Below are 22,870 nucleotides of genomic sequence, written 5' to 3' on the forward strand. Positions count from 1 at the left end.
AGGAGGGCAGTTTGTAAACTATAAAGTACCATAAAAATACGGCCTATTATTTTACCTCTGAAAAACATTTGGGATAAATCAATGCCTCGAGTACCATTTAAAGTATTAATAAAGCTGACAATGGTGCCAGGTATAAAAAAATGTGGCTCTTCCTCTACGTAGTCTCTCAAGCAGTACTGTGCAGAATTGTCCACAATGATTCAAATATCTTACCCCTTTGCCATCTAACACAGAAGCCATTAGCCACCTGTGGCTATTGAGCCCTTGAAATGTGTCTAGCATGTCTGGGGAACTGCATTTTACATTTATTTAATTGTATTAATTTTGTTTCATCTTATTTAAACAGTCACGTGTGGCTAGAGGCTACCGTATTGGATAGCACAGCTCTAAGGCATTTCTTCAAATCCATTTTGCAGAAAACTCCCTCCTGACCCTAACTGTGAAGGGATTGGGCTTTGCAAGCATCAAGAAGCCTGGTGATGGAAATCTCATGGTTTCCAGCACAGAAGAAAGTGTGGAATGGAGTGAAGACTGGAGGACAACAAGAGGAAGGCTTCTTCACCCAGTGACCATGCTGATTTTGGAAAAGCAAACAGGCCCTGTCCTTTTGGGGATTCCAGTGTCCCTTCTTATTTGCTGTGTGACCTTATAAAAGATATTTAACTTCTCTGAGCCTCAGTCTTTTAATTGTAAAGTAGGAAAACCATAATGCCTACTTCACAGGAGTATGGCGAGGATGAAATGAGAGAGGTTTGTCATCCAAAGTGACTAACACAGTTGCCAGCCCAGAGCAAAACTCTGAACTGTCGGGAGCACAAGCAAATGGGGGAGAGGTGGGAAAGTGTGCTGATTCGCATTTCTGGCCTCAGACCATACCACAGCTGGGTTGCCAGGCGTGAGCAGGGCATCACTGGAGCTCCACTCAGCCTCCAGCAGCCCCGGGCTGGCACACACCCAGCCTCCCTCCCTTCATTCAGGCCTCCTGAATGCCCTGACCTCACCCAGCATTTTGCTCTGAAGATCTCTGAGGGCTTCAAAGACTCCTCTTTGGATTCAATACAAACGATGTTCCTTCTGGATATGTACACAGGTGGGGGGAAGGCTGGAGGGTGAGGCCCAACCACCTCTCAAAGGAGGGCTACAACTCCCTTTGCTCAGCTCTGGGGGGCAGATTTTCCCCACACTGGTGTTTCCTCTGCTGTCAGTAGGGAAAAAAATAAAAATGCAAAGTCTAGTTCATTGCCACACTGGCCCCCAGGTGAAGGCTTCAGTGTCCCCTGGGACAGTCCCACTCCAGTTAAAACGCAGGTGCTCTTGTCTCACAGCTCCAGTGTGGCAGAAGAAAATGTTAAACAAACTGCTTAAAAAGCTTACTTTCCCCAGGATTAGGCAAGATGGTCCCATGTTTCATCAAGTGTCCCAATCTCACCTCTTAGACTGCCTTTCTCTTTCAGAAATGGCACCCAAATCCTTTAGATGGCGGGAAGTCAGCCTCCAGAAAGCACGATCTCCAGATGGGAGGGCTTAACAACATGGCTGCCTATTCTTTGACCTTCATCCCCAAGGGTGGGGCCCCCTCCTTGAATCTGGGTGGGATCCTGACTGCTTTGACCAATAGAAGATGGTGAAGGTGATGCCATGTGACCTCTGAGGTTCTGTTGCCAGAGGCCAGGCAGCCCCCACCAGCTCGGCAGGGACCCTTGTTCTCTGAGCCCAGCACCCAAGCTAGAAGCCTAACTACCCCAAGGCCAGCATGCTAGAGACCCACACAGATGCCCCCCAGGAGACAATCCCAGTGAAGACCATCCAGGCATCTGGCCTGTCAGCAGAGACCCCCCGGCCTTTCGAGCCTTCCCAGCGGAGGCCACACACATCTGCAGTGGAGACCTGCTGTGTCCACTCTGCACAATTTGTGAGCATAATCAAATGTTGCTCTCTTGCAACGCTGAGTTTGGGGGTGATGTTGCTCGGTAATAGATGATGGGGCTCCAGTTCTGTGTTCCCCAGATCCCCAAGCCTCCTGACTACCCAGCTCCAGGAAATTGAACTCCACAGACCAAAATGTCCAGACTCTGATCTTTATAATAACTTTTTTAAGTGGAAAAAAATTGATAGAGGAGCAAGGACTTACTAATGTGATTTCAGGAGATGGTTTTATTCAAAGAATTTTGCGTTGAACTTGTGTGCGGTGCGTTAGGTTTTTTGGTGGCTTTTTTGTTGTTGTTGTTGTTTTTCTTGTTTTGTTGTAATGTGCTGCTAGCATTTTCTGATCACCCCTATGTTCTTCAAGGTAATGTGCACTCTACCCAAGAATAAAGGCAAAAGTGGCCATTTTGAGTTGCACTGTGGCTGTGAGGAAAAGTTCTCTATGTCCTTGGAGGGGCTTAAATGTCGGTGGGGCAGAAGGGAGAGCTCTGAGCAGAGGGGGGGACAGAGGGACTCACAGACGTGTTGCTTACACTTAGACGAGTCACTTCAACATTTCCAGGCCTCAGCTGGGTCATGCACAAATGGGATTCAATGATGTCTAGGATCCATTTTCTAACATTTTAGAGAGGAAGAAGTTCATGCTTATTAAGTGTTTACCCTGTGGCAAGAAGCATGCTAGGCCTTCTATTTATTTTATTTAATCGTCAAAAAAATTTTTTTCCTGAGAACCAGCGTCCCCATTTTGTACATGAGGAAACCATGTCCATGGAGTTGTCAGAAGCTGGGAGGTGAAGGGATGCAATTCCAGAACCCACAAGGCTCCCCCTCCAGGGAATGCTCACACCCCTCTGTGCCCCCACAGTGCTTCCCACACCTTGTGCCCAGAGGCCGAGAGTCTGGTTCTTCAGTCTCTAATCCTCCCCAGTGTAGAGGGAGGGTCCCCACTGCATTCCTTTGTACTGTCATCAGCAGCTTCGAGTGGCAGGAAACAATACCCTCTTTCTCTGCTTTCCTGGAAGGGTGGCTCTTGGACCCTGCTGAGTCTCAGTGGCAACCAGGGCTGCCCTCCCAGCCCAACTGCCCCCAGGTGCCCTGGGCAAGTCTGGAGGAATCCTGCCACCCAGCTCTCCCATGCAGATCTCGAAACTGCTGAGCTGGTGTGAGCTTCTATTTTTCCCTTTAACAAGAATATTTGACATACACCTGACCCATCCCAGCACTGGAGGAAGCCTATGCCAACCCCGTCTACAAAAGACTGGGGTCTCATCTTTCTCTGCCAGACATGCACTTCTCCACCTCGGGAGAAGTGTGGATGAAGAGGGGTCTGCCTATGTGGAGATGCCTCGCGCCCCCAAATCTCCTCTCAAACTCCTGTTATTGGTGCCTAAAATAACTGCCAAGGGTTGACAAAGGCCCACTGCCTTTGGCCCCGTGAGGGACCATCAAGAACCAGGAAATCTAAGAGGGATGATTGCAGAGCAGATAGGATCACAAGCATCAAAGCCAGCGTCAGCTACATGTGATCATTTGAAGACAACTAAAAATCTTTTGCCTCTTCTCCTCTTAAGAGTTGGGGGTCTATTTCCATTCCCCTTGACTCTGGGCTGGCCCCTGTGACTGGCTTTGACCAACAGAACACAATGGAAGCAACCCTGCCATCCGCCCCTCCAAGGCAGAACTTCAGCGATGCGCGGTTTCCACTTGTGTGCTTCTTCTAAGAGCTCGGGGAAGACTCTGCCTACCCTTGGACTGCCATGCTGTGAGGAAGCCCAAGCTACCCTCCAGAGCCACTCTGTGGAGCCCCACCTGCTTTCTTGACCCACAGAGCCAGGAGCAATAAAATGGCTGTTGTCTAAATCACTAAGTTGTGGCACAGTTTGTTAGGCAGAGACAGATAACTGAAAGAGTATGAGAGTTAGAGCACCAACCTCGTGGTGCACACAACAGAGGCTACCCCCACCCCCTGCCCTGCACAGCTGCGTCAAGACGAATGGTAAGAAGTCCTCATAAGGGAGGGGGCCCTGGGGTTTCAGAGACTATGAGAGTTGCACAAGTGAAAGGGCAGGGTGTGGGTAGGGAAAATTCTATAAGATCCTGCTACTCCACAGGCCTCTGGAAAAATGCCCCGAACACTGACAGGACTTCTCAATTATTCTCACTCTAGTCACCTGACTACAGAAAGCAAACCCTAAATCTGGCCCAGAGTAACCTACTATAAGTAGAAGATTTCTCTGAAGTCTTGCTTTAGCTTTACAACTCTTTTGAATTTTGTATTGAATTCCATAATTTATTCATCTGCATTTTTATCTCAAAATACATCAGGGAGCCTGGGTGGCTCAGTCAGGTAAGCATCTGCCTTTGGCTCAGGTCATGCCAGGTCCTGGGATTGAGCCCCATGTCCAGCTCCCGGCTCAGCAGGGAATCTGCTTCTCCCTCTCTCTATGCTCCTCCCCCTGCTCATGCTCTCTTTCTCTCTCTCTCTCAAATAAATAAATATTTTTTTTAATGGTTGAAATTACTTACCAGTTAAATGACTTCACTTCACTCTACCCCAAACTCTTCAAGAAAATGAGACCTGGGACTCTGTGCAGCCCCAGAATATACAGGCATCCTGAGGGGATATCAGGCTTACCCACCTGCTGAGGTTGAAGATTTGGGACTTTCCTTTCAGGATCTAGTCACACATCTTCAGCAGGCAGATCTGGCCCCTGGGTTCCCCCTCTTCTATCCCATTCTCTGCTGTGAGCTGCCCCTATGGTCACAAGGGACCCAATCCTGGAGAGACCCCGCAGTCTCCCTCCAGATGAAGGCTGAAAACTTAAGTCACATGACAATCTAGTTCTTCTATCTCTGACCCACGTTTCAGGTCAGCCTCCCACAGTGTTTGGAAAGCCACCCGAAGCAATTCCAGCCTTGCCCAACATCCTCAAATGCTCCCCAAACTGCCTTTTTTTTTTCTTAGACAGACAATTCACACACACACACACACACGCACGCACACACACACTCACACACACATCTACACAGCCTGTGTAGATACGTTGACGCTTGGAAGCAAAATAGAGGAAAGCTTTTATTATTGTTTGCCATTTGAAAATGATTATCCTGCAGGATGATGTGGATTGAAGGAGACAGCTTGCAGTTAGCATCCCGGCAAGAGCTCCCTTTCTAGACCTGGGTGAGCCTCCACCACCTCCCAGCTTCCCGAGTGGGGACTGCCTGGTGCCAGACTTGGATGCCTACCAACACAAATTAAAGGAAGAAAATGCCTCCTAGACGGAGGCGGCCGGGGAAGTGAGAATGCTGAGAATTTTAAAGGGATCATCACCTCAGCAGGAGACCGACACTCAGCCTCAGAGAGAGCAGCTCCCCTAACAGATGCTCCAGTTCAGCGAGTCTCCGGTTCTGGGGGACCCTGTGCTCCCAGACGCCCCGTCTCTCCTGTTCCCCGCCCCTCCCCACCAGAAACTCTCTCTGTTCTCCTTGCCTTTCCAGAAACACAGCCGAACCTTATTTAAAATCGTGAAGCCCTAAAATGACGCTCTGTGGGACAGAGCTAACCAACTTGTACTCAAACATGAACCTGGAGGTGGGGACAAGGAGCCACCGCTTAATGGGTACAAGACTTCCGTCTGGGGTGATGACATGTAGCATTGTACAACACTGAGAGTGTACAGAGAGGCCACGTATGGGGCCCTTTAAAATGGTTAATTTTATGTTATGTGAATTTCACCTCGATTCAAAGAAAAAAAAAAAAAAAGCTTCCCCAAAAAGGGGTCAACACTTCCAGAATCCTGTCGACCAAACTACATTTGACACTGGACCTCAGTCTCCTCATTTGCTGGTGGGAGACTGTGCAACAAGAAGGGGTTCTGCCTTGCGACGATTGTTCCAGCTCCCAGCAGGACAAGGATCTCAGATGGTCTGAGGACAGAGAGAAAGTAAGATCAGCAAGCTGCCCTATAGGCTAAAATCAAGTGACCTTCCATGATCTGGACTTGGCAAGGACTGAACTTCTCTTATGTCCCTCCTCTGTGAGCTCAAACATTATCTTATAAGACTCCTGAGTGGAGCCTATAAAAGGGATTCTAATACTCTGGCCAAATCCAGGGAGCCATACATTTGAATCCTATAACTTTATTTCTTTCTCAGCCACCAGCTGGCAGTCTCCAGCAAGTCCCGACGTCAGGCAATGCCGGGTTTTCCTAATATACGATTTTAATCTTCAACAGCCCTTGCCAATTCAAAATAAAGAGGAGAGAGAATTCTGGGAGCATGTGCCCTACAAATTTAAGAAGAAAATGAAAGTGGTCTCATCTTGTACTTCAACAAGTTGATTTGATATTTAGAAAATGATCCTTTGGGCCAAAAAATATTTTTACGTGGTGTGTCTCTATAAATGACTCCCCCCCTTTTTAATAGAAAGCACATCGCTGGTGTCTAAAACCAAACGTGGTTTTGATTGAACCAGACTTACATTTCTATCTGAAGTTCATTTGCTAACAATAGAACTGGCTTTCCCATTTGCCAACATCAATGTTGACCTGTTTTCACCTAAATTTTATAGATGTCAGAAAAAGAAACTGTTCACTGCTCAGTGGCCTACCCTGGCCTTTTTCAGCCGCACTTGCTTGCATTTCTGCAGCTCCTTTAAATTCCCCTTGTCACAAAAACTAACAATAGGGTCAAGTATTTCAGTAAGAAATATTGAATTATTATCCAACTTTGTCAAACAGCCAAGAGCCTGCGAGAGCTAACCACGAACTGGAGAAGAGAGAGGCTTAACCTCAAGCCTCCCGGCCCTGCCTCCATTGCAAGGATTTTTGGCACCCGGGGGGGGGGGGGCACCGGGAGGGCTGGGAGGAAGCGGGGAGGGCGGATGGGTGGAGTGGGAACTGGACGGCTCACAATCACGTCCAAGCTCCCATCCCTCAGGAGGGTCTCGTTGCGCTTGTTTGCTACTGCCGAGAGCCAGCTTTGATTTTTCTTGGAGAGGGCTCCAGGCACCCTAGCATCTCAGCCATGCCAACACCACGAGGCTGCTGACCTCTCCTGATCCCCCAGCCATATCCCTGTCCATCAAGGCTAATTTCTATGACAACATAAACTCCACTGTGTAGCCAATAAACCCAAACCCGATGGAAGCTGATGTGGCCAGGACGGAGATTGACAAACTGGCAAGATGTCAGGGCTGGAAATAGAACTCGTTTTGCCAGCCAGAGGCTCGGGAGGGGTAGAGATGGATTTATGTGCATGTGCGTGTGTTTTATGTGTCCTAATAACCCTAATAAAGATTCCATTAATCAATAAACTGTCGCTTGCAGAGAAGGAAATAAATGCTGGGTTCCTCAAGTGAGCTTCAGGTAGAACCAGAACTCTTTTACATTTCACTCTCACCTGTGGTGGTTGAGGACAGGAGGAACCCTCTGTTACCTCAAAGCGTCTATCTGGAGAAGGTATTTGGCTGAGAAAAAGGGGGAGAGCGAGAGCGAGAGAGAGAGAAAGAGAGATTAAGAAAAGGAGGATTGGCTTTTAGCTGGACAAGGAAGAGCAGCCTACAAGAAGGCAGCAGTGGCCCCCAGGATGGGATGTGAGGGTTGTCAAAAAAGCTTCCCAAGGAAGGTTTTCTGCCCTTCGAGCAGAGTATGTGGCTTTGGAAGTGAGGTTTTAGTGGTTCCAGAAAACTTCCCTTGAAATGCAAATACACTGACTGCTCAAAAGTGAGGGTCAGGGCAAGTTCATTTAGAAAAGGGGAGGTCCACCGTGCAGGGTTAGTTGGTGTGGCCTTGGGGAGAGAGACAGAGCCAAGGGCTGGCCTCCAAAGGAGACGTCTGGAGGTGTGGGTGGAGAAGACCCCAAGATCCTGCTTTAAAGTTTAGCATAGGGTCAGTCACAGGCCTAGCTCTCACTCCTTTCTTTGAGTATGTGACCATCCAGAGCATAAACTTAAGCCCACCCATTTGTACTTGTCACCCTTCCCTATTGAATGTCAACGGGCCCTATGTACCAAAGTCACCCTCACTCATCCAGACTCCACTGCACATGGTCATCGGCGGTGAACAAGCAGTTAGATAAAATGTACCTACACTCTGAAAGTTTGATATCTTATGCTGTCAGTTCTCATCATTTTTTAAAGCTTTTTTAGCGGTGGACAGGCAAAGGGAGAGGGAGAGAGAGAATCCCAAGCAGACTCCACGTCCAACATGGAGCCCACATAGGGCTCAATCTCTCGACCTTGAGATCATGACCTGAGCAGAAACCAAGAGTCAGACCCTTAACCGAATGAGCACCCAGGCTGCCCTCTCAACATTTTTATAACTCATACCCCACAGAGGCTCTGACACCGCTCACCCCAAACCGCACCCCCCCCCCAAATCTAACCTCTTTGAGAATCCCTCTTGCTCATCGTCAGGGTAGAAGTGTGATAGGGCATGCTAAGGAACACCACAGAGCCCAGGGGCACTGTCTCATTGTCTCTCTGGAGAACTGTCAGCAGGATCTCCATGGTGGGAGGGGGCGGTCTGCCTACTTCCGGGGTGGATGTGGGGCCAAACCCCGCAAGGCTGCAGACCCAGAATGGCCAAGAATCAGCTCAAGTGTCATCTTCCTGCCTTGGCCAGGAGTCACTACCTCCTTTTGTGGGGGCAGGGGAGAGGGTGGGAAGCCAGGCCTCCATTCACATCTCCACAGTGGCACTGCTCCACTCTACTGTCACTTAAGAGTTTATCTTTCTGTCTCTCTGAGAAGGTGGTGAGCTTCTTGAGGATAGGGGTATGTCTCACTCATTATCATTTCTATCATTTCCAGTGGTTATTGCATGAATATAAACGCAGCCCCTCCCTGAAGATCAGATGACAGTTGCCGATGGTGAGGCAAAGCAAAGATGCTCTCTCACCATTCTCTCCAGCAAGGGACAGAGTGAGGCCACCAGTTCTCCCTCCTCTCAGCCCTCCGCCTCCTCCTGCCCTGCACATGGCTTGAGCTGCCATCGCCCAACAAAATATGGTTATGTCTACCCTGAATCAGGGGTTAGATGGTGAACCACTCAGTTTTGTCTGCTAACATGATATCGAGACCTGTGTGCGCCATCATTGCCCTGTTGGCATGGGGTTTCCTTTTGCAGCTTGCAAAGAGGAGAGAGGTTGGTTGTAGGGAAGTCAATAAGCAAATAAAAGGTGAAATTGAGATGAAAATTCTCTCTTTCTTCAAGATTAGCTGCCATGCTTTCATTTGTTGAGAGGCCTTGGATACCACATTAAAGAAGTCAAGAGTGTGGCCCCATCCCTACAGCCAGACCATGAAACAGCAAAGAAAAAGACCCTGACCACAGCAAGGCCAGGACCTCCATCCTTCACTTGTCTACTTGTCCACTAAAGGGATGGGTCATCTTTGTCCAGGAAGGAACGGCATGGATGTTCTTAGCCTTAATGTCCCACTCACTAAGTCAGGCCTGGTATACAACTTTATCGTTTTTTTGTTTTTGAAATAATATATAACAGGTATCTTTCAATATGGTTAGCTGGAGCATGGTATGGAATCAGTATGCTGGAAGTTTATTTACGTCAGTATACGAAGTTTTTAACAGAATCAGCTTGCCTGAGTTTCTGTCAGGTGAAAATCGGTTCATAAAAACTAGAAAAGTAATGAAGCGTCGGGGCTTCATGAAGAGAATAAGGAAGACACTGCCATCATAAAGGAGCGAAGATTCTTCAGAGAATGAGGATGGGAGCTGCTCAGAAGTAGATGTCCAACCCTTGGCTTCCCCTCTTCAATTTCAGGGTGACCTCGTGTAAGTGATCTGACCTCTCTGAGATTCCATCTCTTCACCCTCTACAAAATGGTCACTTTTGCCAATTCTGTGAGAAACAATGGACCTCATTCTCTCTTAATGCTAGGCAGACTCTAGCTGCACCTCTTAAAACTGCTCATAATTTCTGTGTTCTAGAAACCACTCCTCATCTACAGGTAAGAGTTACTACATAGTCTCTTAACATGCCGTCTAGCAGGTAATATATTATTGTCCACTATTAAGGAGGAGGTCAAGAGAGGTTAAGTGGCCTGTTCAAGGTCACATATTTAGTTCGTAGGGGTTAAGGATCTGGAACCCAGATCTTTTTGCCACTCTCTGCTTCCCCCTTTCAAAACATACCTCAATCCCTCCACGCATGGTTGGCTGCGCGGCTGTTACGGCAGGGAAGAGAAAATGGAAGAGCGGCCCCTCTCCCTTTGCCTGTATGAAAATCATCCACTCTTTAAACACCAAGCCTCCCATATATTGTGGTGGAAATGAAAGGCTTGTATGACTAAATATAGATGCCAAGTACCTTATAAATACGTTGAGTATTTTCGGAAATGAGAAATGGGAAATGAAATTGGCTATAAGCAGAAATCAAAACCATCTAAATTCTATCTAGAAACCAATTGCTAACTTTTTAATCTCTGTTGGTAATCTGAAGCTCTCACGACTTTGCTTACATAAAGAGAGACCCTGACAAACACCTCTTATTGGGAGGCATTAAATTAAACAGAGATGTCTTCTTAAATGCTTTTTTTTAAAATAAAGATTTTATTTATTTATTTGACAGAGAGAGAGATCACAAGTAGGCAGAGAGGCAGGCAAAGAGAGAGCAGGGGAAGTAGACTCCCTGCTAAACAGAGAGCCCAATGCGGGGCTCAATCCCAGGACCCTGAGATCATGACCTGAGCTGAAGGCAGAGGCTTAACCCACTGAGCCACCCAAGCGCCCCGCTCCGATATGCTTTTTAGTGGAGGGGAGCCTGCCAGCCTATTGCTCTGCCCATTGTAGGGGTTCAGTAAATATTTGCAAAAATGAAGCAGAGTGGCGACAGGGAGAGAGGTCACTTCTGTTCTCTAGGATTTCAATAAAATGGGATATCAATTTCATATCAGGTGGACTTAAGGAAATAGTTTGTAAAATGCTCTAAGAAAGTTGGAGAAGCCCCACCTATTCAGCAAAAGAGATTGAAGTAATCTAGGGGTGGGAGCAAGGATGCCCCCTTCCCAGGATCCTCCAGGCTGGACACGTGTGTGCAAAGCTTGACACACACCAGTGTCCTATCTCAGGCTGCAGCTGGGTTTCCTCAAGCCTTGGGCCTCCGATCAGCTGTCTCCACTACACAGCATTGCCTCTTAGTGATGCCAGTTCAGATATGGGGGCCTTCAGTGCTGCCCCTTTGTCAGGTGGTGAGACAGACCCCAAAGCCACTCCTGGAAAGGTAAGAGTTGATGTTGACAGAAATTTCTTGGCCTCGATATTTCTCCTATTACGTGAGGCTAATACTGCCGATTTAAGTTCCATAATACTTTTTTATCAGTAGCTCAGTCGGTCAAGTGTACACCTCTTGATTTTCGCTCAGGTCATGATCTCTGGGTTGTGAGATCGAGCCCCATGCCAGGCTCCATGCAGAGTGTGGAACCTGCTTAAGATTCTCTCTCTCCCCTGGCCTCCCCCGCTTATACTCTCTTGTGCTTTCTCTCTCTCTCTTAAACTTTACTCTCTCAAAGAGTGACATTTTTTAAACCGTTTAAATAATGGTTCTTTTAAAAAGATTTTTATTTATTTATTGGGGGGGGGGGTGGGCAGAGGGAGAGGGAGAAGCAGACTCCCCTGCTGAGCAAGGAGCCTGAGGTGGAGCTTCATCTCCGGACCCCAAGATTATGACCCAAGCCAAAGGCAGATGCGTAACTGACTGAGCCATCTAAAATAATAGTTTCTAAAAAGTCATTCCACTTGGTGCCCCAGCTCTTTGGTGATTCACACACTATCTGAAAATTTTATTTACACTTTTTAATATAATTGTCTTAATTATGATGAGTAATAATAATGGGTTCCATCTATCTATTATGTGCTAGGCATTTTCTTATCTCGTTAACTCATTTAATTCTCACTATGTGGATGATAACTGAGATGGCGTGTCAAGTTTTAGCTTAGGAACGTAGTCTTTGGAATTGGGAAGATGGAGGCTTGAGTCTTCATAGTTGTATAACCCTGGGCCAGTCTGATCCTCAATCTCCTCATCCGAAACAGAGGGATAAAAACAGTACTAACTTCTTCACAGGCTCCTGGGAAGTCTGACACAAGGCACGTGAAATACCAAGCAAAGCACCAGGCTTATAGTCAAGTGTGCTGTGAAAATTAAGTATTGAGTCTTACTGTTATTACTTGATCCTGCCACCAGTACCAAATCCAACTTTTCCCCCAAAAGGAAATTAAAAGAATGGCCTTCAGTGCCATCCTAAGGGGGAAGGAGGTAAATAATCTGCCTCCATTCCTTTCTCCCCAGGATGTTCATCTCAGGGAGGCTGGGGCCAAGTGAATCTCCAGGACAGTTAGGGAAGAAGAAAACAGTGAGGAAGGGGGAGCTAGCGTGCCCCTTTGTGAATCGCAGGGGAGGGCTCAGGAGGGTGGTGTCAAGAGGCCAGGGGAGCAAAGGGACTTTCTAGAACTACAACGCGCCTCTCCACCTGCTCCCCGCAGCCCTTTCTTCTCTCTCCCTCACTCTCCTGCAGGCCTGTGAGCAAAGCCCCAGAGAGAGACGGTCAGAGGGCTCTGTGTGGTCCCCCCGCTCAGGGCAACCCCACTTTCTCGCGGAAGCCACCTCAGGCCGGCCTCCTGAGGTGGCCTGAGCGGCAGCAGGGCAAGGCCTGGTCTCTGCCTGCTTTGGTCAGCGGGCCCCCCGCCCCCCGACCAGCCCCCACAGCGCCTCTGGCTCTGGCAGCTCCCTGGGAGAGAAGAAAGCAGCATCTTACATGTGTGGCATATTCTAAAACAAAATAATAACTGAGAGGTTTTATAGATTCTGACAGGGGGAAGAAGGGAGTGAAAAAGATGGAACAAAGATGCCATTTTAAAGTTATTGGCTCATGTTCAGGATTTCACTATTTTCTATGGCAAGGAGCAAGTAAAAAATTCCTCCTATTGATGCGTATTTTTCTACAGTCATTGAAAGCCAAAGGGCTCGGGGCTTCCGACTTCCCCTCTGGGGGAACCTGCGAGCCAGTCCTCTGGCTCGCTCAGGCGAGGGCCGGCTGGCGGAGGCAGGAGGCCCCGGAGGCCCCCAGCGAGCGGCTCCGATGAGGAACGGGTGCAGGAGGAACACACTGTGTTTTCAGCCCGGGTTCTGTGATCTTTCTGCCAAACAGGGGTTTACAAAGCAAAAACCTCCAGAGACTTCTCATACTTTCTGACTTATTCTCCTGGTGTTCATCTTAACAGGAATCAGCTGTTTGCCTTCTCACTTATACAGCACGTTGCCGAGGAGAATTTAGCATCTGGTCTGGCTATTATTAAAAACAAGAACATCCTGCTCTGTTGGGAGAACAGTACCACTGGCAATAAAAGGACAGAGATCATTTGCATTCAGGATTCCAGAGATGTATCGCAGTTCAATATCTGCTCTCCCTCCTCCCCCCACCACCCCCTTTTCCAAATTTCCCCGACGCATCCATCATTTGCCTCGCGGTTCCCTCCTCTTTTCCCTGAACCCAGACCAAAAGTGGGCTTCTTCCTCACCCGGGGAGGCAGGGAGCCCGGGAGCCGTTCAAACACTGATCTGCTCCTGCCGTGTGATAAAATTGAACTACCAGAGGAGGTGTTTTTTTTTTTTTTTTTTTTTTTTTACAACTGCGGAAATGAAAAAGTAAACACGACTGGGACGGCCCTGGTAGTTAGGTTCCAGCTTTTTGTTGTTGTTTGCGACTTTTTTCTTTTTTTAAGCATCGGGCTGGGAGCCTGAAGGAAACATATAATATGAAAAAACCCTGGGAGGTTTTATTAGCCAATAAAAAAAACTGAGTTCCTATTAACCACTTAACTCCTTGAGAAAGTTCCACACTCGCCTCCCTCCCGGTCCTTCTCGCTCCCTCTCGTGCCCACAAGACAGGAAAGTGGGCCCCTCCATCCTGCCCTACGCAATCTGATAGCACAGAGTAGGTTCCAGAAGCCGTGGTGGAGGGTCACAGTCAGTGATAATCTCTGCCCTTCTCATCTGTGAAACCACTAATAAGATCTTGATAAGGACTCAGACTCCCTACGCCCCCCAAATCCGCACATAAAAAGGCTCTTGAAGCACACATGGCTGAGGAGAAGGAAAGGTCAGGGTGACTTTCAAGACTGAAATATGAAATGAGTGTTAGAGAAGACAGAATGGGGCTGAGGTGTCCCCCCCACCCCCGCCCCGGAGATGTCAGGATGCCACAGAAGGCTCCTCTGCTTTGGGAGGGGGGAGCAGAAGAATTCAGAGAAACTCAGAAACAGAAAGTGAAACTCGCCTGAGCTGTTGCTCTGTCAGAGGGGTGGATGGAATTCTTAAAAAAAAAAAATAAATAAATGACCTCATTTAGGAAGGAAATGATGTCGAAGGAGATTTAAACATAAAACTGTTGTATTAATTCTCCCACGATGATGCGTGTGGCGGGGTTTCATTGCTTGCTTTCTTGCTTCTTTTCGAGGAATCAATTCGCACGTTTACATCAGTCCATCATCCAGCTGGGAGTTCCCGGTACTCCTCTCCCTCAAAGCCACCAGATTCTGAACCGCCTCACTCCACACAGCCTGTTGTATCCCGCTTCCGTTTTCCACATCCCAGTTCACTCTAGTACTTCAGGTTCTCCAGGAGAAATGTCTAAGGCTTAAGGAGTACAGGCCACCTGAGACCCGGTTACAATTTTGGGTTTTGGTCTCATTTAATGTTGTGCAGACAAAACTACTTCTTGAGGGGCTTGTGTGGAAGAACCTTTGCTTGCCCCCCAGATTTCCACCTCAGTTTTTTTTTTCTTTCTTTTACCATTTTGCTGTATGGTCTTGATTTCCTTATAAAAATGAAGGGGACGGGGTGGGTGGGCAATTCTTCCCTTTTCCCTACTGGCTACAGAGTGGCACAGAATGACCTTGGGTGGGGGGAAAAAAGCCATCAAGTTGTGAGCTGCATTGGCTAAAAACAGAAAGCAGGTTTTCCAGAAAACCTAAGTGGCCAGACATCATTGCCACAAAATAAGAAAACAAAACAAAATAAGTTTTAGCAAAAGTTAAGTGGGCTTCCAGAAACTTGATCCTTCTGCTTTCCAATGAGTGGTGCATGTCTCAACAGCAGGGCCAGTTGCGTCACACAAAAAAAGCTCTTGAATAAAAGCTTCACAAAAGTAACAACCCCTTCTTAAATGTCAGCTTCAGGGTACCCCCGACATTTCAGGGAACATCCGGTGTCCCTCGTTCTGTCTAAATAACCTATACGGAGAAGAATTGCTTCTTCACCACTTATGGAACGAGGTACTCTTTTGTAGGATTTGCAAGAAAAACACCTGAGACAAGTAAATGCTGTATGGAGGAGTATATGTGCGTGTACATGTGTGCGTGCGCGCACTTCAGCTTTCCCTGAATGGCTACTCAGGCATCCCTTTCCATCCCTCTACGTCCTCGCTCCCTCCCTTGAGGCACACACATGCGCACAGCCCTCAGTGTAGTACCCTTTTCTTCTGTGGTGGACCCTGCTTTTTGTTACATTCATAACTGAATTCATAGCTTCTTAACATCTTCACTCCCAAGGACTCCCAGTTGAGTACCCTCTACTGGGAAGTCACCGAGAGACTTATCAGGGTACCCAGAAATGGAGACAAGGAGGAGAGAGATTCCCTTGCCTTTGCTCAGAGCTCAGAATTCAAATACAGAGCATCTGCTATCCACACATTGGTTCCTACCTGGCCTTGCTTAGCACCTTCTGCAGTCCTGAGGGGAGAGCCAACGAAGGAAGAGCAGAGGTGGGCAGAAAAGGAATTGGAGTAACCCAGTGTACCCAGCCCTGGTGGGCAGTCCAGCTGTCTCACCACCTGCACTTTCCCTATACCAACACCTGGACAGCTCTGGCAAGAAGACATCCTTCCTGGGGCCCCTGAGGAGTTTGCTGCCATCCCACAGGCAAGCTGGCCTGGGCTCACTAAAACTGGCAGGCAGTTGAGTTGTCCCCAGAAAAACTTAGAGACGGTAACATGATCATCTTCTCCCAAGCCCCCTACCTTTGTAGATGCCCCCAAACCATTGTTTCCTAGACTGGTCTCTAAAATGATTTCCAAATGATTGGGGCAGGGAAGCCAAGTGACTGGATTGTACAGTTTACCTGATACTCGCGGTAGGGTTGTTTGCTTGAATCAGTCAAGCTGTGGCTTTTGGCTGTGATGTGATTATTAGCCACCCATTTCCAGAGGAAGGAGAAACCGGCTTGTGAGGATCTGTAGGCCCTGCTCTCACTCACTGGTTATGAACAAGGTCTTCCCCTACTCCTCCCTTGCCTTTTCAGACTGTTTTCAAATCCCATAAATATAAACATGTGGCTCTTCAACCGCATCTGTAGATAATAACTTCAGGGGGTTTCCTGTTTACATGACAATACCCATTTCCCAGCCAAATAAACTCTGCAGCAGAGAGCTGAGGTGTTTATTGGGCCACTGTTGGCTGGGATTGAGTTAACAGGAAATGCCCACTCTCAAAGCAGTGCCTGATGATAAGGTTTATGGGGGGCAGGGGGCACAAGGGGTCAGACACACTGGACAAACGTCTCTCTTCCTCCGCCTTTTGTTTCCATTGAGAACTGAAGCAGCCATGATGAACATGGCCAAGCCATCCGGGCCTCACAAAGCTCCCCAGCTATGCCGTTCCCTTGGACATGAGGAGGAAGAGACGTGCGGACAGAAAAGCCAGGAGCCCCACTCATGACACCTCCCAACCTCAGAGAGACAAGCAGGTGAAGGGCTGGAAAAGGATGATGCACGTCCACCTCCGGGGAGGGCCCTCGGTCTTCCCCCTGGCTATCCTGTTATAACGAGCAGTGTATTTTCACACCAGTTCTGTCAAGAAAGCCTGACCGAAGAATTGAGAGAGAGCCTTTAGCCCACTGGTTCTGGATTGGGGACGACTTTTCCTCCCAGGGAACATTCTGGAGACATGTCATTGTCACAAGTGGTGCAGTGCTATCGGCATCTAGTGGGTAGAAGTCAGAGACAGGCAGCTAAACCTTCTACGATGTGTAGGACCACACACCCTACACACACACACACACACACACACACACACACACACAAAAGAACTTTCCAGGCTGAAATGTCAAGAAATCCAAGGTCTAGCCCAATGCCTCTCCATATGCCAAAAAACTGAGACCCAGAGGAGTAAAGCCATTTGCCCTGAACCATGCTGCTGGACAAAGCTGGAGAGAAAGGAAAAGCCACTCTGCCCACCTCCCATGCAATGCCTTTGAAAGCTACACAGATGTCTAATAAAAAAGGATAAATAAATATACATCTTCAAAGAGCTGCAAACAAGTTCACTGGCCTAGGTCTCACCCACGTGATTTCAGGATGTCTCCTAGTCTTAGAAATTAGCGGTCTCCAAGATTTCTCAGAACACGATGCCAAAGGGGTAAGAATGAGCAGATCTCAAAGGAGGCCTCTCTCTCTAGCGTCACGTGGTCCACTGGCCCGCGCCTGAGCATCTCCACCTCACGGTTTCTGGTCCTTCTTTTAGAACTGTGTTAAGCCAAGGCGGACAGATAGCATAGGACAGAAAAAGAGCAGCCACTCTACCCCAGGCCCTCAACCTTATCAAAGGGGAGGGACTTACCAAAAATACACAATAGCCCGTTAAAAACAAACAGATCTCCAAACCCTAGTCCTGCTGCCTAGTAGAATTTTTCTGAGGTTACAGCTCTCCAGGCCAAGGTCCATTTTTACTTACCCTTGAGCTTTGACTGATTTTGTTTTTAAGAACCCAAACGAGATGTGGGAAGCAGCTAGATTATCTCCTATGGCAGGGCTGCCTGAGATCTTCTGACCCTAGCCAGGAAGAAATTCACTCGCCAGCAACTGCTCACATGCCCAGAGATTAGAACCCTTGGACTGCGGAGCCCACTATCTTTTATATCCAGTCTGGTCCCTTCGTCAGAGTAAAGGGGCTTTACTCAAGGATGGGGTGGGCACGCTCTCCTTCAGACACAGGCTGACAAGGAAATAAGTTCACTGCTAGATCCTTCACCCACACCTCTGTAGGAGTAGGACAAACCAAGAAGGCAGTGCTCAGCGAAATGTTTTAACCTCTCACCAGTCACAGAGAACCCCGCTCTCCTCTGGCCCTGGCAAGTCCTAGGGCCAAGAAGGGCCCAGGTGTAGGCAGGAGTAAGCGTCAGACTAGAGAAGAAACCGCGGCTGAGAAAAGACCCAAAGTACACACGTAACAAAACCAAAAAAGCCATTTTATTGAAAATTAAATTCAAACTTCAAATTAATATTACAATCATGAGAAAAATGCCAAATAATTCCATTTACAGTTGCAACATACAATACAAATAGTCCCTTTGAAGTTGAAAGTAAACTCATCCACAATCATGGCCTGTGGCACAAAGCAGAATTTGTACAATATGTGCAGGGAAAGCAGATCTTGGGCAACAGCAATTGGAAAAACAAAAATGAAAAGCTTGTATTTACACAAAATGCTACAAACATTTTTTTGTTCCACAGAAATCTAAGAATGGTAAAGCATATCCAAAAAAAAAAAATGGAATTTTATTCAGAATACCTAAGAAATTACTGTAACTTATGGTTTTGGCTGATATATTTCAAAGTACTGCATTAAAAAGCAAACAGTTATTTGTAAACATGAAGTAAACAAACATCTAAAAAATTCTCACACAGAAAATATTTTTTAAATGCATTCTCTTTTGAAGAACAACAAATTCAAGGTTTGCCAGAGTCCTCTTTATTTATGATTGTTCTTTCGAATGTCATAAAAGTCGTTATTGTCTTCACTCATGCTTTGTGTTTCCATGTATTAACCTAGACTCTGAGTCAGTCCCTTTCCTGGGAACGAAGGGAACTCTTAAGGAGCACACACATCTCCTCCCCTCTGGGTTTGCAATGGATGGTCCCTAACGGTGTGGATTTCTCTGCTCATTTTTAAAAGGCCCTGGGGGCAGGGTGGGGGTTGGTGAGACTGTCTGAAGAGCAAACCATAGTTCATTGGTCGAGTCTCTCAGTTCCAGGCTGGAAGTCATTTCACTCATCTAAAACCAACACTGTGGTATGTTCTGGAACCCTGACACTGGTCACACTTTGTGAGACAACTAAAACAGACAGAAAACGACTGAGCTGGTCACGCCGAAAACTCCAGCAATGTCTGTGCTACAAAGAGAACCGTGCTCTTTGAACCTGAAGGAAATACAGAGTGTTGGCTAGTACGCGGTTCCGTGGTAGGAGGAATAGTCGGGCTTTGCTTTGGTCTTGAAATCACAGATCATATACATGACCCAGTGCAAATTAAGGGTTCGGTTTAAAAAAAAAAAAAAAAAAAGAGGAGGGGGAGGGAATATTTAACCCCCAGGCTGAAAAAGGGCAGAATTCAATCCAAGAAATGTGACTTACCCCCTTTGGAGTGGTTGGAGTGAGGGTGGAAGGAAGAAGTGCTTGAATTTTTCCCAAGGAAAAAAAAACTTTTTAAAGTGTTTCTGGGTTGCTGCCTGCAGCCACTATAATAACATTTCAACACAAAAGCATCCCTAAAGTCACTTAGTATGTGTACTGTAAACTTAAAAAAGCCCTTTTAACATTAAAAAATAATGTACAAATATAGTACCTTTTTTATTAAATAGGGTACAGCTGGCACTGGCGGTAACATTTTTATGTCAATTAATTAAAATTGAAATGTGTAACCAGACACTGGCTTTTTTAAGTGCTGCTGAAACAAACACACATATTTTACACTTAACAAATAAATGGACAGTGGCGTGCTTCAAGCTACCACACACAAACAATAAATAGTATCAGTTACTACTTCCATCTTAGTTAAGTAATAGAAAAGTGGCTTATTTATCTAAGCATACTTGGTATACAACCTTTAGAAGGCAGTGTTTTGTTTTGTTTTGTTTTGCCCTCGACTTTTGTTGGGAGGAGTCAGGGTGGTCGTAAGGGAGGCCCCCAGGCAGAAGCACAGGGCCAGATGCCCCCACAACACACACCCGTCCCACCAGGCTTGACGGCCCATGAAGCGGGCCTGGGAATGACTACAGAGAAAGGGTCCCCAGAGGCTGGGGGACAAATCTCTACAAGGTTCTGCTCAGTGGGGGCACAGAACTGAAACAAAGGGGTCCCCCGGACCTGTGAGGGAGCCAGCAGGGATCTGCCCAGTGGTGTCATGGAGTGATCCTGGCTTGGATTAAGGTCACGCTGAGAATTTGCCAGGTGGTCGCCAGGAGTGGCCAAAGTGCATCCTACAGGAGGGCTTCTGCTCAAATTCATACACAGTAGTAGACACCAAACTCCACATGGCCTTGCCTTCCTTTGACCCCAAGGGGTTTGATATGGGTCCCCAAGGCCCTACATTAACTCAGCTCAGCTATCTGCTGGAAGTCTCCAGCTCCTTCAGATGACAGGGCTCCCATGAGACAATGGCTAAATCTGCTCCTTTAAATGCAGATTCTGCAGAGAGCTGCCAGTGGGGCCTCAGGTGAGGCAGATCTGGGTTCTCCTGACTTACTGTTTGGTAAGGCAGGTTAGTTAAGAATCCCCGGTGCAATTTGGCTTTACTGTCCTATGTGTATCATGATCAGTCCTTAAGCCACATGGGTGGCTTTAAGCTGTGTCTTCACTATGAAGCCTGGAGATTTAGAGTTTTGCTTTAACTAGGAAACTACAGAACATTTTTCTGCAGTTCAATGATTCATTTGTGCTTGTCTTTTTAATATGACAAGAGTTACCATTATTCAAAAGAAACTGGGAAACCACATCACTCCAGCATTTCATGCTAATAAAGGGCAACATGAGTGATACAGGGCTAAGAGTTGGTTTTTAAATCCCTAATTATTGCTTTAGAAGGCAAAGCTGTGTCAGAGGCAATCCAAGGTCTGAAAGAACGAAGCATAACATTTCCTTCATACATCACAAAAAACAAGCTACATCTAAGATATTTGGAGATGGACGTATTTTTGAAAATCACATTGTGCCTGGATGAACTGAAATTGCTTAGCAATATTTCAGATATGGCTCTAGCCCACTGAAGAAATTTGTTATTTAATAAAGAGCACTTTTAGAGACCGAAGTCAACGTATCAGTACACTAAGAAATGTTTCAAGGGTCCAAATGTCATTAAATAATTATAAATATATCTTTAAAGTTATATGACCATTCACGTTAGCAAGTTACCTCAGATTTTACACATATTCATAATTTAAAAAAAAAAAAAAAAAAAGAAAACAACACACAGCCAAACGCAAACACTATCTATACCATTATGGCTATAATAAGATATTGCCATTTTGAGTTTTGCATAAAAGGAGAAAGGTGCAGGGACAGGGCAGGGGTGGTGTTGAGGGATGGGATTTCTTTTTGGTTAAATGGGAAAAGGAAACAAAAAAAGTATAAAAAAGTAAAATGAAATCATCTATCCCAATCAGTATTTTTTTGAAGTCACTTTCTTAAAGTAGGAAAGAAAAAAAAACAAAAACAAAAAACCAAGAACAAAACTGAACCAAACAGTTCAGATGAGAACTCACGGCAAGTCTGAAAGCAAAGTTTGGGACAGTGACTCGGAATGGATGGTACTGTGATGGAATAATCCAATCTCCCTCTTTGCCCTTGATGTGCACCTTGACCGGTTTTGGAAGCTGGTCTGCAGAGTGCACGGGTCCAGACATAGCCGCCACCACGAGGGTGTGTGGTATCAAAGCACAGAGAGGAAGTGGCTTTGCTCTTCTTCCTCCTGAACCTGGAGTCCACCTCTCTGACTTGCCATGGGAACAGATGATTTGTGGTAACAGGCCAAACAACAACACAACAAAAAAATACCTTTTTCCTTGGTTTGTAAAAGTACATTTTAAGTAGAAAACAACCTGGAACCTAGATAGGATGGTGTCTCTCGGGCCTTTTGCTTCTCAGTATCTCTACCCTCTTAACGGTTGGAAGATCATGACTGAGTGAGGGAATGAAAAATCTTCTAAAAAATAGGCACTTTGTAGATAGCTCATTGATATACATATATATGCACTCTCTCTATATATGTATATATTGATACATTTGGGATGCGGCTCCCAGATACCGCTGGGCCACTGCTGAGGAAATTTCAGTATGGTCGCCAAACGGATTCATCCATTCTGCCACTAGAATTCAAAACAGTTGGGGAACTGCTGTGGCTTCCATCAGCGTCAACACCATCATTCTGATTAGGCAAATTTGGATTTAATAGCGTGCTGCCATTCGAGGTGGTGGTGCATGGCGGAAGCATTCTGGAAGGAGACCGATCTCCCCCGGGCACCATGGGGAACTGATAGGATCCTGACGAAGTGCCATAGTAGAGATATGGAGTGCTGCTGGTCTGGAAGGGTCCACTCTGGCTTTGGGAAGAGCCGGGGTAGGGTGGTGGCAGGTAGGTGTGGTAGTGGGTGGTGGCGGACATACCGAGGGACATGCCTGAGGTGACTGGCGGGGTGTAAGTAAAGGTGGCTGGATAGTGCATTCGTGGGTTGGAGAAGCGGCTCTCAGTGAGGGATGAAATGCTTGGGAACTGCCTGGGGTCTGAAAAAGGGCCCAGTTCTGAAGCACCTAAAAATTATAACAGAAGATGGGGGGAAAAAATCTGTAAATATCAATTAAAATAATGAGAAAATTTTTACAAGAAAAAAAAAAAAACAAAAAAACCTTTAGCTTCCCAAAAAGGAACAGCAAGCCACAAATAGACCTTCAAATGCACTGGTCACTACACAGTTTTGTTTTTTCACTTTACAGTACTTAAGTCCTTCACCCCCCCCCCCCCCAGAGAATCCCAAAGGGTTTTAAAAACCCCAACGTGTGCTAGGTCTTATGTGTAAACCAACCCAACACACAGATTCACTCACCAGACTTAAGACTGAATCCTCATTGATTTTTTTTCCCCTTTTTGTTTCTCGTTGCA

At 46.7% G+C, this 22,870-nt stretch overlaps 1 protein-coding gene across 6 annotated transcripts in view; it reads right to left on the reverse strand.

The window, feature by feature from the left end:
- RUNX2 (RUNX family transcription factor 2) overlaps nucleotides 1-22,870 on the reverse strand; it is a 227,542-nt gene that overhangs the window by 87,565 nt on the left and 117,107 nt on the right. For 3 of the 6 annotated variants that reach the window (XM_047733195.1, XM_047733193.1, XM_047733192.1), the window contains one exon: nucleotides 18,167-22,521. The exons of the other annotated variants lie outside the window; for them this stretch is intronic. In XM_047733195.1, the coding sequence (XP_047589151.1) occupies nucleotides 22,043-22,521 (479 nt within the window). In that variant the 3' untranslated portion in view covers nucleotides 18,167-22,042. Of the gene's footprint in view, nucleotides 1-18,166; nucleotides 22,522-22,870 lie in introns of those variants that run through there. 6 annotated transcript variants of the gene reach the window in all.

This window comes from Lutra lutra, chromosome 6, assembly GCF_902655055.1.
Source record: "Lutra lutra chromosome 6, mLutLut1.2, whole genome shotgun sequence".
NCBI lineage: Eukaryota > Metazoa > Chordata > Mammalia > Carnivora > Mustelidae > Lutra > Lutra lutra.